This window comes from Ictalurus punctatus, chromosome 26 (assembly GCF_001660625.3).
Source record: "Ictalurus punctatus breed USDA103 chromosome 26, Coco_2.0, whole genome shotgun sequence".
Classification (NCBI taxonomy): domain Eukaryota; kingdom Metazoa; phylum Chordata; class Actinopteri; order Siluriformes; family Ictaluridae; genus Ictalurus; species Ictalurus punctatus.
Genome location: NC_030441.2, coordinates 14192122 through 14210254, shown reverse-complemented (window position 1 = coordinate 14210254; position 18133 = coordinate 14192122). Strand labels below are relative to the sequence as shown.

Genomic DNA, 18133 nt, shown 5'->3' with positions numbered 1-18133 from the left:
GTTTAAACATGACGGTTGGTCACTTCACTGCTAAAACCATGTGACTATCTACTCCAGCGCTTTTGTCATGACCTCCTGTTCTCTTATCTCGTGATGATGAAGTGTTTGATGTTTCAGCAGGTCAGGCCACCCCGGGCCGGTAATTCGACCTGTCCGTCCTCATCCCTTTTTCTTTTTAGCCCTCCCCTCCTTTTCGCCCCGTTCTGTCAGTGCGGCTGTGCGTCAGAGCACTCACCTGTCGTCCCTCATTTGTGTTTCAGACCAAAGTGACATCCGTCCATCGGGGAACCGCCGCCGAGACTCATCACAGAAAGGTAAGGTAACGAGCCCTGTGATTACAGTGCGATGGGATTATAATCCAGAATGGGATTGCATGCTGATTTCATTTGAGATCATCTAGGACACGTGTTCATGCTGTTCATTTTATGAATTGAAATGCAATGTGTAGAAATTGGAGGGAAATTTGAAATGACTCGGCATTAGGTACATTTTGGGTTCAAATAACCGACCGCCGTTAAATAAGGTCACGGTTTCGATATATCTTTTTTAATGCTAATTATCTGAGTGTAGTTCACGCCTACAAGGTTGCTGGATTTTTCTTGAGTAGAAACATCCAAGATGTCAGGTCTTGACCACTGGCTTTCAGTGCCTCCGGTATCGCAGATATTAACACCAAATCAAGCAAACGCAAACAAAATTTTTTTGTCCACTAATCATAGGGTAGGCGGTTCGGCTCCCGGCCCACGTGACTCCACATGCCGAAGTGTCCTTGGGCAGGACACTGAACCCCAATTTGCTCCCGATAGCAAGTTAGCACCTTGCATGGCAGCTCTGCTACCATTGGTGTGTGTGTGAGTGTGAATGGTTGAATGAGAGGCAGTGTAAAGCGCTTTGTAGAACCGCTAAGCTTACAAAAGCGCTATGTAAGTTCGAACTATTTACCAAGACGCATCATGTGACATCATCACAACGCGCATTCAGCCAAAGCCCTCGCAAAGTACAGCTAAAAGGTCTCATTTAGCAACAAACGTCACTGCAAAAGACCGTGAGAAACTATTTCGTGCAGCTGCAATTTCGGCAATTGAAGTAGGGGAAAAAAACGCATAAAAAAAAAAACCTCTGCCAAAAAAAAAAAAAAAAAGCCGCAGCATAATCGAGCATTTTTGGCCGCGACAATCACAAATAATAAAACTCGAAATCCTGTATGGACTGGGCTTTAAACACAAAGACTTGCCTTTAAGCCTGAAAAAAAAATCAGGAATAGAAAATGTGAGCGGAAAAAGCGGTTCACGTTTTGTTTCTTTACTGCTAATTTAAAATGTAAAAATCAAGTAAGATGGCAAGTGTTGATAAACAAAGTACATGGTACACGGCGCACTTATATCCAAAGCGCTTTACACTGTGTCTCATTCACCCATTCACACACACACTCACACACCAATGGTAGCAGAGCTGCCATGCAAGGTGCTAACTTACCATCGGGAGCAACTTGGGGTTCAGTGTCTCGCCCAAGGACACTTCGGCATGTGGAGTCACGTGGGCCGGGAATCGAACCGCCAACCCCATGATTAATGGACGACCCGCTCTACCACCTGAACCCCAGACACCCGTAAATATCTAATAAGAGTCTAGTGTACTGTCAGTATATTACTGTATGGATAGTCCTCGTTTTTCACATTAATCAAGTGTAAGTGAGGTTTCCTTTAACAAAATGGCTTTCCACCCTCATTAATCGGCAGCGTATAAAGTAGCACTTGATCCAGCATATCCTTTTATTTAGCATTGGATTTTAAATCTGGTATCATTTAGCCACCAGAATAAATAGTCATAATAAATGGAGTTAAACATGGTAACTGTTTCGATATTTTCAACCCAACGTTGCTTAGTTTACGAAGTGAAACGCAAAGCTGCGGAACAGCTTTCGGAAAACAAATTCCCTTGACATCGTTTCCAAACAGTCAGGATTGGGAGGACTTCCGACATCATCGCGCAGTGACTGGGTAAAGGAATGTTGAACCCCAAAGAAATACCGATCGCTACAATGGTGTATCATCAAAGATGATACTCCGCGGGGCGTATGTACAGAAGTGCAGTCTCAATAAAGAGTGATACAGTCGACGACATAAAAACACAGAGCAGCGGAAGGGGGAAACGGAAATAACAAACAGAACATGAATTTTCTGACGTTGAAAGCGTAACATTCTTAGCTCAGGCTTGGAGAGAGTATGCCGCGGGCTGTGCTCTCACTCAGTCGCTCGCTGTAAAGAGAGAGTCTCTGACTTGTTTTGTAGACGCAGCCATGTGTGAAACAGAGTCGGCCTCTCATCTGCACTCCCATCTCTGAAACATTAGCTCGGTTATGATGGCTTGAACCCGACGCCACTCACTCACTCCCTTCTTTTGTCTCTGTGCGCTGATGCGCGCACACACACACATACACACACACACACACACACACACACACGCTGTTTTCTTCTCATTTCATTTCTTTCACAGAAGATTTTCAGGGACCACCGGTGGCAGTATGCGCTTCCTTTCTCTCCATGGAGAATTCAGTGTCTCTCGCTCTCCAGTTAAAATTCATTGCTTGTCTGTCTACATTATCATTTAAACTGACAGCAGAGTGTTGGCGAAATATCTAGCGTGACCCCTTCGACCTCGCCTGTTCCTCTTCTGTCCTCATATCCAGTCTCGGACTCCTCCTTGCCGGGTTTTCCTCGCTGTTCCCTTCCTCCTCCGCGTGACATTCCCATCTGTCATCACCCATGCGGCGATGATTAACCATCGTAATTAGAGTGCATTTTTCAACAGTAGTGTCAAGTATCGAGAGCTAATCATAGCACCGTCAATGCAGCAGGAGTGACAGAGAAATCTCTGTTCATTTGTTCCAACACCCACAGCTTCTCGGATTAAAGCCGCTCTACCACACGTTGGCCACGGGCTCAGCGTGCGCTGAGAGTGCGATTTGTCTGATTATCTCACAAATCAGTCATGATGCACAGTGTCCACGCATCGCCAGGGCCTTCAGCAGAACCCATCAGCTTAGTGAAGCAGCATCTCCGTGCACATGGTTTTATAAGAAACGTTTCTATTAAGGGTGTCGGTCGGCTTTTTCTGGACGATATCATGCGCATCGTGATAACATAGTATGAAAAAACGATACAGTTTAACAAGTACAGATTCAACACACGTTCAGATACAGATACAGTATACGATTCAGTTGAGCCCCATCGTCGACTGTTGGACTGTCCTGCTCTTAAAGTGCACCTATTATGGTTTTTCAGATATTACCTTTCATGTAGTGCTTTATAGAGCTGTTTGAGAATGTAAAAAGTCTGCAAAGTTTCAAAAATGAAAGCGCACGACAAACCGAGTTATCGACTCCCAAAAGAAGGAATCGATTCTGAACGGCTGAAACGAGTCGTTAGTGATTCCAGACTTTACTTCCTGTATAAACCTACGTAGGTTTGTAACAAAAAAAACCCCCGCCTCTGGTCTTCATCGGCTGCTCGCTGACGGCGGCAGACCGATCACAACAGACTGGGACGTCTGACCAATCAGAGCAGAGTATGCTCTCTGAAAGGAGGAGTTTAGAATGAATCGTTTAGAACGGATCATTGAACGAGTCGTCTGTGACACTGGTGGGAAAAAAGGTAATGCTGCAATTTAAATTATGAGTGCATTAAATTGTTTTTTGACCTTGGATGCATGCAAATCTATCGTATGAGAGCTTTGAAACAAAATTAGGCACATTTCAAAACCATTATAGGTGCGCTTTAACAACACTAGACAACAATTCTACTCAGAAAAGACGTACCTAGAAGTCTTCCAAAATGTCTCACTAGGAAAAATGCTAGAATCCTAGAGGACTTTATATAGCTGTTGTTGTTGAAACTGTTGGAATGTTGTACAATCGTATCGTTGTAACGCTGTACGGATTTACGGGAATAGTCTGTTTTACTTACCATGATCTTGCCATGAAAATAGCCATTGATGCCGACATGGCATTACAAAACAATAAATAAATACATAAATCGTAGAATGTTGGACAAATTTTCCAGTTCAAATCAGTGTTTCTTCACACCTCGGTTTTACGTAGCGATGTCGTAAGCGAGTGCTGGAAATGCAACATTGGTCCACACGGTCAGCACAGTTGATCGGATATTGATCGGATATTGATCGAAGCTCTACACTGGAGTGCACAAATGTTTCCCCTCCATGTTTGTGAATGTAAAAATGAAATCGAAGCTCTATTTGACAATTTATCTTGCAACTACGACGGCACTCCAAAGCTTAAAGCGAAATCATCAACAGGTCAGTGTTCACTAGACCTTATTTGGGACAGGTAAGGAATGACATCTGGTAGAATTCTGATCACGGCTGTCCAGGTTATTTGGACAGCCGTAAAAAAGGGACTCAATCCAGTGGAAAAAAAGCATTTCCAGTGCATCTGGAGCTCATGACGTGAACAGTTCCTGGGAACGCCTGCTCAATCTGTTTTGCATGAAGTGCAAATTGCATTTTAAAAAAAACACTGTAAAATCAATCATAGAGCTGTCAGAAAGCTCGGGAGTGATACAGAACGAATGCCAGGTCAGGAACAAAGAAATAAATGGTTTAGTCATGTAGACTCTCGTGTCAGAGCAAGGAAATGGTGTCAAGGGCACAATGTTTTTGAAATAATTCCTTATATTTATATAGCGTTACATTGTTGAGCGGGGGATCTCCTCAGTCACCACTGGATGATGCGACGGCAGCCACAGTGCACCAGAACCACAGCACACACCAGCTATTAGTGGAGAGGAGAGAGTCATGTAGCCCATTCAGAGATGGGGATTATTAGGGCGCCGTGATAGAGAAGGACCAACGGGGGAATTTCACCAGGATACCAGGGTTATACCCCTACTCCTTTACGAGAAGTGTCCTGGGATTTTAATGACCGCAGAGAGTCAGGACCTCCGTTTAACGTCTCATCCGCAAGACCGTGCTGTTTTTACAACTTGAATGGGAGTGGCTGTGAGAAGAAGGGACGGGAGTGGGCGTGGCAGCATGGCGAAGAAAGCCATGCAACACACTCGAACTCTTACACCACTGAAACAGACACTCGCGACCCATGAACGCCTCACTCATCTACTACGCGATCTTACAGTTGGACACGTCTGTCATAGGAAAGCACCACGTGCTGTCATGAATAATTAAGAGACAGCATCTTCTCATAGGATAAGAACACGTAGTCTGACGAATAATTATGAGACACCGACGCATCATCGAAGTACTATAATACACTGCCGAGTCACAACCTGTGACACCGACACGATGTAGACTTTCAACCCAGAAGACGAAAATAGCAGTTTTCTCCTACCGTTAAAATGAACGGATGCTAACATTGTCTTTTATGATGTGTGACACGAACCCTATGTAGTTTAGTGTTTCATGACCCTTTAATACAGCTGACATGCCTTTAAATCCTTAGCCTGTTCAGCTCTAACAAAAGTAAAATGCTGTGTACGGGATAAGCTACGTGTAAAAATAACCGTGTAATTAAACTAATCTGGGTTGCCAGATCTTTCGTGCTGTATTGCAGCTCCCATATAATAACGTTTTTTAATTAAAATGTCAACAAAAAAAGAGTCCTATTTGAATGGTATGAAATTCTTTGTCAGATTTCAGTGAAATTTAAGTGTATGTGACATAAGCAGGGTTGCCAGATCTGTGAAAGCAAAATCTTCTCAATGGAAAAATAGTATTAAAGCGCATAGTTTTGGATAAATAGCCTAATGATTTTTTTTTACCGTGATCCTAAAATGGTCCATCATTGCTGATTGCGTGATTTACATTATTGGAAAATGGATCTCATTACATATTGTGTTTGATGTCCTACACTTTGGGAAATGTTTTTATTTTCCATAAATAAGTCATATCTATTACCACGCTGGGAGTTTTGGAAAATGGCGAGCTTGACAACACTGAGCCAAACTGACCGCCGCTAAATGCACAAAGTTCATTAAAGAGAATATATAATCAGCCACACTTCCAATTTCTCCACCGTGTTATTTATTTATTTATTTATTTTTGCATGGACTTTTCACTTCTTTCATGATCTTCCCTCAGATGTATGCATGTATGAGAAGAAACATAGGCAACGAACGGGCATGGGATATGCAGACTTCTGCCTTTGTAAATACTCATTTTTATGTGCAATCTGATAAATCACGTGCATTTAAAGGGAAAAATTGCAGGTGCTGTACAAATAAGACTTCCCACATACAAACTGGTGTAAGAAAATAATATTTTGCATGTTTTAATAGTTCTCGACAGCCATGGCGAGTTCTTAAAGATTTCCTCCCAGAAGAGGGAACTAAAGCTTGCCGCTTGTATACATAAGCATGTATAGCACAGATTAAAGGCGTTTTAAATACCATATGAATGCAAGATAAAAGAATGTAGAATATGCGTGTTATAATAAATAAGGAAAACCCTATTCGGGTGTGAAAGCCTTTTCTAAGAAGCTGTTGTTGTTGTTGGAGGATGTTGTCATGTTGTCTTCGGCTGGTTTAAACAGTCTTCCACAGATTTACTTGGACAGACGCCGTTGTGTATTTTTCACCTTTAGGTAAAAACGATCCAAATTGCAAATTGTTCGAGACGTGTTATCTTGCTTAAACGAAAGATGGAGTCGTCCTAGATCCTGTTAGTATAGCGTTATCTCTGGGAAAGTCTGGGAAGATATTTTTTCTGCTAATTTTGCACTTTTAATTATGGATTGAATTCATTAGCCTGATGCATTAGTGCCATTTTTGCAATTAAACTTTTGTCTCTAAGTGGCACAGGCTTGGGACCTTCACTAAAGTGGTCTTCTTTCTGAAAGAGCACATTTTCATTTCAAAGGAGCCCTGATGGGGGGCGGATTTATCTCCCTGATTATAATCAGTGACTCATCACAGCGACTTCCCATCAGGCTTTTTGCCACCCTCAGTGGTGTCATGAACGTCACACTCTACAACCACTTTGCGCGAAAGGCCCTTCTTTCCTGAAGCCTCTTCACATACACAGGTGTCACACTTGCTCGGGGGTTCGTAGCGATGGCTCACCGCTGTGGTCGAGCTGTCGTGAGCTTCGCCTTTAATTAATATTTAACCCTTGTGCTAATGCTAACGAGGCTGCATGTGGATTCACCAGAGAGGTGTTTGAAATGTCAGCACAGGGCTACTGTTTTAAAGTGACAGGCTGTAAACATTACAATCAGTACGTTTACATGGACAACAATTTTATGATATTAACCAGATTAAGACGATACTCTGAGTAAGAAACGAGCATGTAAACGAGCATGTATGATTAAAGTCATACTCGAAGTAAACACACATGGAATTAAGACGTGTGGAGTACTCCTGTTTTAGTCGCGTTATCAACATGTATTACAGACACGTACACACCTTAATCACACTATTAACCTCGTGTGGGAGTTTTCACCGCATTTTGCGACAGGACACGTACACACACGGCAGCGCTCAACCGGCAAACAAGAGAACACGGCTGCGTCCCAAACCGCGTACTTACCTACTATATATTAGGCAAAATACATGTATCTCAGCTACTATATAGTGGGTAAGTATGTGGTTTGGGACGCAGCCCACGGCTTCAAGCAGTCGTCTATCTGCACGTACAGCATGACAAATAATGAACCGCACTTGAAGCGTTCGTAAAATTAAAAATAAAAACACCCAAAACTGTATACGGTCCCATAACGAAGACGAACTGTATGTCGATACGTGAAATTCTGGAGGGATGTCGGACGGCGTGGCGCGGGGACGTAATGACGTGTGCAGTTAATCGAGCTATGTTCTATAACACGTAACACCTGGACATGAAAGGAATATTCTAAAAGCGACTCATGTAAACACCTTAATCACAATATTGTCTTGCAGATTCGTCCTCTCAGATGAAGAAGTTTATTATAGAAGGATGAATGCAGGATAGAAGATGAGAGCACTCTGATGTGCTTGTGCTGAACATGTACTATATATATATATATATATATATATATGTATGAAGTGCAGGGCACGATACACTTCTATGTACCGATAAGGAGCAGTTTGAGGCAGTTCAAACAGGCTTTGTTTCAGGGTCTTAGCAAATGTGCAGACGAACCCTTAATATAAAAACATGTTTGTCTCTCTGTAAGCAGATAAACATTCGGTACTAATCTAAATGACGTGACGTTCTTAGGCGTTATCCACTGATGAACATGAACAGAACTATTACAAAGTAAAAATGAATCATTTCCCTCACAGTAGTCAGTGTTAAAAATCAGACACCAATCATAGCTGATCGATTATACTGTATATGGAGTAGGGAAGATATTGTTTGGCAATTAATTTAAGGTGCTTTCACAACTGTTAATCTTTTTGCTGAGTAAATAGCGGAATTTGATGTTTTTGTTTCCTTTGCGATTTGGTTTGGTTTCTCACTCCGAATAATGAAACGAGCCCAAAAGGAACAATGTTGGCTAAAGGGCGTGTAGATCATAAATCAGAAATCATAAAAATCACCCAAAAACATGGAGCCAATAGTTAATCAGTTACTAGATAATTATATGAATAACTAGTTTAAAACATTTTGTGTTTTAAATTTGGTGTCTATTTTCTCTTTGTATTCATCAGTTCAGTTTTCAGAGCACAGATCATTTCCTGCCTAAACAAACCATGTGAAAGAGGAACAAGCACCAACAGATTCAAACAGACTAAACAATGCAGAACTGCCAAACTTTATGATAATAATAGAGTCTGTATTGGTCACATATACATTAGAGCACAGTGAAATTCTTTCTTCACGTACCCCAGCATGTCAGGAAGCTGGGGTCAGACATGATACGGTGCCCCTGGAGCAGAGAGGATTAAGGGCCTTGCTCAAGGGCCCAACAGTGGCAGCCTGGCAGTGCTGGGGCTTGACCCCCAACCTTCTGATCAGTAACCCAGAGCCTGGCAGTGCTGGGGCTTGACCCCCAACCTTCCGATCAGTAACCCAGAGCCTGGCAGTGCTGGGGCTTGACCCCACGACCTTCCGAACAGTAACCCAGAGCCTGGCAGTGCTGGGGCTTGACCCCCCAACCTTCCGATCAGTAACCCAGAGCCTGGCAGTGCTGGGGCTTGACCCCCAACCTTCTGATCAGTAACCCAGAGCCTGGCAGTGCTGGGGCTTGACCCCACGACCTTCCGATCAGTAACCCAGAGCCTTAACCACCAAGCCACCACTGCCCCAAAAAGAGCTGTCTTTTCAAGCCAATCTATATATGAATCTGGAATGACTGACAGTTAGCGGTTCCACTGGAAGCCCTGCCCCCTTCCACCTTCTCACATTAGTAGGAGGTCTTTCGTCTCCCCTCTAATCTTTCGTCTACTCTTGATTTTCTCACTTGAAAGATGCAGCGCCCTCGCTTTCTGTTCATGGAGCACATTTCGGGTTCCTTGTCCAAAAATAGTCGAAAACAGAACTTTTTTGTGCATTAAAAGGAAAGAGAAAAGATTAACTAGGTCTACGAATCTAACACTTGACAAATCATTTTTAATGACAATAATAAGAAAGTGATCAACAAACTCTCCTGCTCTGTGATTGGACTATAGCGAAAATGTACTGCGTTTGTAAACCCCAGCATGTCTATACATTACACCTCTTCTGGAAGATTCCAGAAAGTCCCTGAAGGTTCATCAAATTCTGTTTGTTCAAGATCTTAAAGGAACACTTCCATCTCAAAATGCTTATATATCTAATAATGAATAAAAGCTAGTTTGTGCGTGTTAATATTATTATATTATGTCCCTCCGACTTTCATTTCATCGCTGACTGTTAGTACTTGGAGCGATCTATTCCTTTAAAAAATTAAAAAATAAAAAAAAAACACAGAGGTTTCATTAGCACAGTGTTCTATGTGAATCAAGGAAACATGTGGCTTCTGCTTGGCATGGCTGTATTCTCACTCCATGCCAGAATTTACTGTAATTAAGGGCCAGCTGGGGTGGTAAATCTTATTCAAGTGCTAATCTGAACAGATGTCGACAGCAATGCGATGCCACCGAGTTTAGCGTCGATGTCGTCTGATTGTTGCCGTGAGCCCACTGCGTTCTGGTGTTTCCAGACGGTCTGTTTTGACCCAAACCTGAATGCGATACTGTATTTTTTTTTAAAAAAGGAGAGAAAAGAAGAGAGGTAAATAACATGTTGAAGAAGCTTGGTCTTCAACAGGCCACAGCCACGCGAAAAAAAAAAAATCCACGCCGCGCACCAGCCGTTGGCTCACGCCTCGCCAACATAAATGACTAAAGCGTGACGGAGTTGATTTCTTTTTGCGCTCGAAGGAGACAGAAAAGTAATTGCATTTATTTGCCTCCAAACTCTAGAGGCATTCAATCACACTTCTGCTCCTGAGTTCAGACAGACGCTCACACAGACACACACAAACACCGCTCTGATGAAGTAAACAGTTCCTGAAAACACACTTTTTTTTTCTTTTCTTTCAAGCACACTCAAGAGAAAATGGCTAATATTTCTGAGTATTGTGGAGGAACAAAACAGTTTTCAAGGAGACATTTAAAATGGAGTCGATATAACTCATGCTACAGTGTTAGCTTTGCCGTTTGACAAAACATTCTACGTTTTTAATTACTCTCAAGAGAAATGATGCGTATATATATATCGTTTATTAATTACAGTACCTCACACTGTGTCTGAGACCACATCAGTAAGTCGGAATGACATCACTGAATGTGTTGTAAGTGGAGATATTTACAGAAATGGCTTTATGGGTGAGTCAGACTTTACATTATTTATTAGCATGTTTGGTATTCAAGGGGAAACACGGAATGAACTCATAGAGCGTTACAGTCTGGGGCGTAAGGCAGCCATTCACAAACCTCATAACCTGGTTGAAGGTTCAAAAAGCTGGACTGTAATGTGTTCTGCTGTGCTGTGGTTCCTGGAGAAAGTAGAAGAGAGGCTTCGGGTGATAAAAATAGCTATGGGTAGCCATTAAGGATGAAGATTGCGTGGTCATATAATGGAATATTGAGGCCATTTTACTATGCTGTGTACACCCTGTGGTGCAAACGTTGTTCATTCAAGAGCTTCTATTCCAGTGTGAAAGTGCTGTAAAATGAATTCAAGTGCGACATGAACCGCGTGAAGTGTGAATCAGAAACTATTACGAGTGTAGTGCTGTGAGACTAATGTAACAGGTGTAGTGGTGTGGGTGTAGTGTAACAGGTGTAGTGGTGTGGGTGTAGTGTTACGAGTGTAGTGTAACAGGTGTAGTTTTGTGAGTGTAGTTTTGTGGGTGTAGTGTAACAGGTGTAGTTTTACAGGTGTAGTGGTGTGGGTGTAGTGTAACAGGTGTAGTGTTTTGGGTGTAGTGTTACGAGTGTAGTGTTGTGGGTGTAGTGTAACAGGTGTAGTGTTGGGTGTAGTGTTACGAGTGTAGTGTTGTGGGTGTAGTGTTACAAGTGTAGTGTTGTGGGTGTAGTGTTACGAGTGTAGTGTTGTGGGTGTAGTGTTACGAGTGTAGTGTTACGAGTGTAGTGTTGTGGGTGTAGTGTTACAAGTGTAGTGTTGTGGGTGTAGTGTTACGAGTGTAGTGTTGGGTGTAGTGTTACGAGTGTAGTGTTGTGGGTGTAGTGTTACGAGTGTAGTGTAACAAGTGTAGTGTTGTGGGTGTAGTGTAACAGGTGTAGTGTTGTGGGTATAGTGTTACGAGTGTAGTGTTGGGTGTAGTGTTACGAGTGTAGTGTTGTGGGTGTAGTGTTACGAGTGTAGTGTTACGAGTGTAGTGTTGGGTGTAGTGTTACGAGTGTAGTGTTGTGGGTGTATTGTTACGAGTGTAGTGTTGGGTGTAGTGTTACGAGTGTAGTGTTGGGTGTAGTGTTGTGGGTGTAGTGTTACGAGTGTAGTGTTACGAGTGTAGTGTTACGAGTGTAGTGTTACGAGTGTAGTGTTGGGTGTAGTGTTACGAGTGTAGTGTTACGAGTGTAGTGTTACGAGTGTAGTGTTACGAGTGTAGTGTTACGAGTGTAGTGTTGGGTGTAGTGTTACGAGTGTAGTGTTGGGTGTAGTGTTACGAGTGTAGTGTTACGAGTGTAGTGTTACGAGTGTAGTGTTGGGTGTAGTGTTGTGGGTGTAGTGTTACGAGTGTAGTGTTACGAGTGTAGTGTTGGGTGTAGTGTTGTGGGTGTAGTGTTACGAGTGTAGTGTTACGAGTGTAGTGTTGGGTGTAGTGTTACGAGTGTAGTGTTACGAGTGTAGTGTTGGGTGTAGTGTTGTGGGTGTAGTGTTATGAGTGTAGTGTTACGAGTGTAGTGTTACGAGTGTAGTGTTGTGGGTGTAGTGTTATGAGTGTAGTGTTACGAGTGTAGTGTTACGAGTGTAGTGTTGTGGGTGTAGTGTTACGAGTGTAGTGTTACGAGTGTAGTGTTACGAGTGTAGTGTTACGAGTGTAGTGTTGGGTGTAGTGTTACGAGTGTAGTGTTGGGTGTAGTGTTATGAGTGTAGTGTTGGGTGTAGTGTTACGAGTGTAGTGTTACGAGTGTAGTGTTACGAGTGTAGTGTTACGAGTGTAGTGTTGGGTGTAGTGTTACGAGTGTAGTGTTGGGTGTAGTGTTACGAGTGTAGTGTTACGAGTGTAGTGTTACGAGTGTAGTGTTGGGTGTAGTGTTACGAGTGTAGTGTTGGGTGTAGTGTTACGAGTGTAGTGTTACGAGTGTAGTGTTACGAGTGTAGTGTTGGGTGTAGTGTTGTGGGTGTAGTGTTACGAGTGTAGTGTTACGAGTGTAGTGTTACGAGTGTAGTGTTGTGGGTGTAGTGTTACGAGTGTAGTGTTACGAGTGTAGTGTTACGAGTGTAGTGTTGTGGGTGTAGTGTTACGAGTGTAGTGTTACGAGTGTAGTGTTACGAGTGTAGTGTTGGGTGTAGTGTTGTGGGTGTAGTGTTACGAGTGTAGTGTTACGAGTGTAGTGTTACGAGTGTAGTGTTGGGTGTAGTGTTACGAGTGTAGTGTTACGAGTGTAGTGTTGGGTGTAGTGTTGTGGGTGTAGTGTTATGAGTGTAGTGTTACGAGTGTAGTGTTACGAGTGTAGTGTTACGAGTGTAGTGTTACGGGTGTAGTGTTATGAGTGTAGTGTTACGAGTGTAGTGTTACGAGTGTAGTGTTGTGGGTGTAGTGTTACGAGTGTAGTGTTACGAGTGTAGTGTTACGAGTGTAGTGTTACGAGTGTAGTGTTGGGTGTAGTGTTACGAGTGTAGTGTTGGGTGTAGTGTTACGAGTGTAGTGTTACGAGTGTAGTGTTACGAGTGTAGTGTTCTGAGTCTAGTGTTGAGAAATTTGTCAACAGAAATGAAACAAACCTTTCGTGACTGTGTGGAAATCACAGATAACAGCTAATTCATTTTGGATGAAACAAAAAGAACATTTTGAATCCAGCATTTATTTTATCTGTTCATTGGCCTAGAATTCATGGTACCTCTGCCGCACTCAGCTCTGTCCTCTGGCACTTGCTGTTATAAAACTAGAACGCAGACATCCGTTCCTTTTCACAGGACAAATATTTATGCGGTTCATGTCATGCTGTTTGTATTTTCGTCTTTTTTTGGGGGGGGCAAAACTACAAAACAGACATGCATCTTTCTCTCTTATTGGCCACGCCCTGCATTTTGCCACACCCTTGTCTTGCCTTTCCGTGTTGTCTTCTGCTGCACCCGCTGCTAAACTGAGTGTGGCAAAAAGACACATCGGCACTAACATCCCGCTGAAGATAATTAGCTTGAAGTGGTGAATTTTCTACAAACTGTATGAGACTTAGCTTTGTACTCGAGCAATTTAGTAGCTGAAAGATGTGCTACTCCAGCGGTGTTTTTCAGGCCTTTTCTTTGTCAACTGTGTCAGTACCTTATGTGTGATTACCACAGACATGTACAGAGAAAATGGGAACACAGTTTACTTGCAGTGCACTTGAAATTTGACTTGACAGTCCGAGGCCAGTTCTCAGCGGAAGGAAAATATGTGTTACCATCACACGTGGATGTGAGTTCTTTTCTCCGTGAAGGAACCGTACTCTACAGATGCAATGAGGTGGGCATTTTAACTGCGGCGCTCATTCTGATAGAGCCGTATCACTTCCCTGAGGGGAGCACGTTCTTGTCTGGCTGTGTGGGTTCGAATGGTGATCTTTGCAGGTCTTTTCTTCACTCTGGTCTTGAGCTCGTCCTTGATTGAGAGCGGCCGGAGTAAGCCGGAACGATCAGTGTATTCGCTTCGAGATAGAATAACACTTATATGAAGATAAAGGGTGGCACTATTGCTACTCTTAGACTATATACACTATAAATAAATATCAGTAAAAGCCGTGTAAGTGGAAGTATACCGAACCCCAACAAACCCTGTCGGGTTTTTTTTTCTTTCTTTCCTCTCTTCGGCATTATTTAAATGCCAAATCCGTCAGTTGGTAATCACTCGTCCGTTTCTCTGATGTGCTATCAAGCTGGAAAATGCCACTTTTAATGCCCAATTAACTCTACCATTTTGACTTTTAACAACTTTTTTTTTTTCGCAGCTTTTATCCACATTTGTTCCTTGCACAAAATCCCAGCAGCACAATTTCTTTTCTAGTATGGTTCAGGTTTTATCTTCCTCCTTGCTGTGGAGCTCTTTGGTCCCCAACCCCCGTCTAAAGAATTCAAGTAAATAATGTTGTAATTATTTTCCTGCTGAATGACAGAACGTCCGAATCCAATACGATGCTTTGGTTTGTATATAAAATCGAGTTGGACTTGCTTTCAAAATATACAGCGCTATTGATTAAAAAGTCTACTTCCGTGTAATTATTACCCCTAATGCCTTTCTCTTCACGATATATTCCTACAACACAGGGCGTAGTTAACGTGCTCGATAGAGCGCCGTTTGAGATTTCAAAACTGCCTTTTGAAAATCGTTAACTACTTAAATGTAGTATCGCTTTTGGAATGTGAAGTCAGTGAGAACGGAAGGGAAGCACGGGCAGTCATTTACTAATTGATCACGTCTCCGTCCTGCTGCAGGAGCTGACTGAAGTGACTTTAGACGCCCAGCAGACGCAGGCGTGGGACCAGCTGCGCTGCATGTACAGAGGACCCTCCAGAGTAAGACACATCACGCCCACAAATGTTCCTGCTCCCACTCTCAGTGTTCCTTCACTAGATATAATCCCTTCTTCATCACCAGCACAATGATATTTGTTCCTCTACACCATGTGTGCTGTCTGTATGGGTTTGATATGATGCCTTTCTTTTTGTTGTCTCTTCTTATCAGTCTCAATGCACAGAATGAGGAGGCAAACCTCTGCCTCTCTCTCTCTCTCTTTTTCTATCCCCCACTCTCTCTCTCTCGTTCTCTCCCCTACTCTCTATCTCTCTCTCGCTCTCTCTCTGCCCTGAGAGTGTATTGCATAACACACTAAATATACTGCTTCACTCCATCAAAGCAGTGATAGGTCTCACACACACCGACATACGAGGTTCCTGTCAGTCCTCTTCCTTTGTATGTCCTTCTCACTGTTTCCCCATTTGTTTTGTCATGTTTGTGTGTATATTTAGTATATCTGACCTGATTTGATCTAATCTACTGTGATTCTGGTCAGTCCGACCTGAAATGGATAATTTAGTCCTGTTTATATCTGACGTAGAGTTGTGTTATGTTCTAGTTTTAGGGTTTAGTGTAAGTTAGGGATGTCACGAGAAGCGATACTTCACTACCAAGTCGGTACCAACATTCTTAAAACGTGACGGTACTTGTTTTTCTGCAGTAGCATTAGCACCGTTTGTAACGAAAGTACCGAAAGTACAAAGGTTGCGATTCTTCCGGACCTGAAGGGGGCAGAAAATACGCGCAAGTGTTTTAGTCGGTCCACAAGTGGTGAAGAAGAAGAGGAACGCCTACAAGCACACGGGAAAAACTACAGAAGTTTAGCTTAGCTTAATAAGTTTAGCTCCGCCCCGACTCGTTGAGAGGAAAGCTAGTATCGGTTTCCGGCGTGCAGCCGATGCTATCGTTCATTTCAAACAAAACCAGGAAACACCTGGAATTTGGCGAAGCACCTGAAAGACGGTCCTGTATTATATTCGTTTGAGGCAGCTGGCATTGTTGCCATGAAACCCGCTAACGTTAAGCTCCATGTAATGTTAGCGATAGCCAGTTATTTGTTAAAGACGCTAACGCTAACTACCTCCTAATGGGCCTCCATGCATCGCCATTCAGCCCGTGTCCTGTCAGATAAATGTAGCCTAATGTCACTAATAATTATTCAAACGTTCATGCTTTTAATAAATCCTTTTGGCCTGCCACCATATCAGTGAATTTAAACTAATCCTTGCATTCAGAGTATAAGGTGTGTGTGTGTGTGTGTGTGTGTGTGTGTGTGTGTGTGCGCGCACGCGTGCGTTTAGGAGTGCACTTATTGTCAGACAGTGTTTGATAACTAAAATACCCTCCCCCCTCTCTCCCCCCCCCCCTCCCCCTCTCTCTCCCCCCCTCTCCCTCTCTCTCTCCCTCTCTCCCCCCTCTCCCTCTCTCTCTCCCCTCTCCCTCTCCCCCCCCCCCTCTCTCTCTCTCAATCTCACTCTGCCAGTATCAGCCAGAGGAGGATGTCCTCCAGGAGAGTTTTTTTATTTCAGTTTTTTAATTTTATTTTTATACCACACCGTGGTATCGACTTTGGTATCGAGTATCGTGTACTTTTGGTGGTATCGGTACCGACTACTAGATTTTTGGTATCCTGACATCCCTAGTGTTAGTCTATAGTGTTACCAGTCTAGTGTTATTGGTCTCTTTATTAAAGATCCTTGATTTACAAGTGTTGTGGCCTTGGATAAGAGAGTTACGAGTCTAATGTTAGTCTCTAATGTTACAAGCCTTGATAAAGACCCTTAAATTGCAGTGATGTTTCTATTGATACAAGGGTAATGCTTAAGGTCTAGCATTACCTGCCTAGGTTTACGTGTCTACAAGTGAGTTACACGTCTAGTGTTTAAGTCTTGTGTTACAAGTCTAGCGTTACAAGTGTAGTGTTATGACATTAGGGTTACAAGTGTAGTGTTATGACATTAGGGTTACAAGTGTAGTGTTATGACATTAGGGTTACGAGTTTAGTGTTATGACATTAGGGTTACAAGTCTAGAGTTACAAGTGTAGTGTTATGACATTAGGGTTACAAGTGTAGTGTTATGACATTAAGGTTACAAGTCTAGAGTTACAAGTGTAGTGTTATGACATTAAGGGTACAAGTCTAGCGTTACGAGCTTAGTGTTATGACGTTAGTGGTACGACTTGATGTTATAACTGTAGCATCACTAGTCTCGTGTTATGGGTCTAGTGTCACAAGATATAAGATAACATACTGTAAGATAAACTTTTATCAATCCCCCACTGAAAAATGAAAGTGTTACAGCAGCATGATAGTAAGAATAAATAAAAGATCTAGCATCACATGTCTAGGTAACGTAAATGGTTAGCATTGAAGTCTAGTATTATGAGTCCAGAGTTATGAGCTTACAAAGATATGTTTATTATTCTGGACAAATAAACATAGTATATAGTCAAGAGAAACATCTAGATTAAAGAAGATTAATAATGAGTTGATTTAAAATCATATCCAGGCACCTTGAATCAAAATCAAATCAAATTATGAGGTTCCTAAAGTATATCAATGCTTCCCCCCCTCTCTGTTCATTTCATTAATTATAGAATCTTTCATTTAAAATCTTTTATGTTTATCAGTGTGTTTACACTTCTCCATGCACACACGGGCTAAAATGTTAGGAACATGCACTCTGAATCACATTAAGATATCACATGCCTGTTTCCATGGCGATAGCCTTGGGGGGTCTTTAACTGTCTCATATATACTGTAGAGCTTAGAGAAGTTGACTCTCATCCAGTCTCTCTCTCTCTCTCTCTCTCTCTCTCTCTCTCTCCTCACACACACACACACACACACACACACACACACACACACACACACACACTGTTTTTTCTGTTTTTATTACCCACATGGACCTTCTCCCTAGCAATCAAAGGACAACCCAGACAGTCTGCATCAGCTGATTGGTCATTACATGTAGA

At 42.5% G+C, this 18133-nt stretch overlaps 1 protein-coding gene across 5 annotated transcripts in view; it reads left to right on the top strand.

Moving 5' to 3' along the window:
* The window catches only part of vps8 (VPS8 subunit of CORVET complex), a 111662-nt gene that overhangs the window by 85074 nt on the left and 8455 nt on the right, over window positions 1-18133 (top strand). For 4 of the 5 annotated variants that reach the window (XM_053676411.1, XM_053676410.1, XM_053676409.1 and 1 more), the window contains exons 43-44: window positions 261-314; window positions 15076-15156. In XM_053676411.1, coding sequence (XP_053532386.1) covers window positions 261-314; window positions 15076-15156 — 135 coding nt within the window. The remainder of the gene's footprint in view (window positions 1-260; window positions 315-15075; window positions 15157-18133) is intronic. The other variant, XM_053676412.1, reaches the window with a different exon arrangement.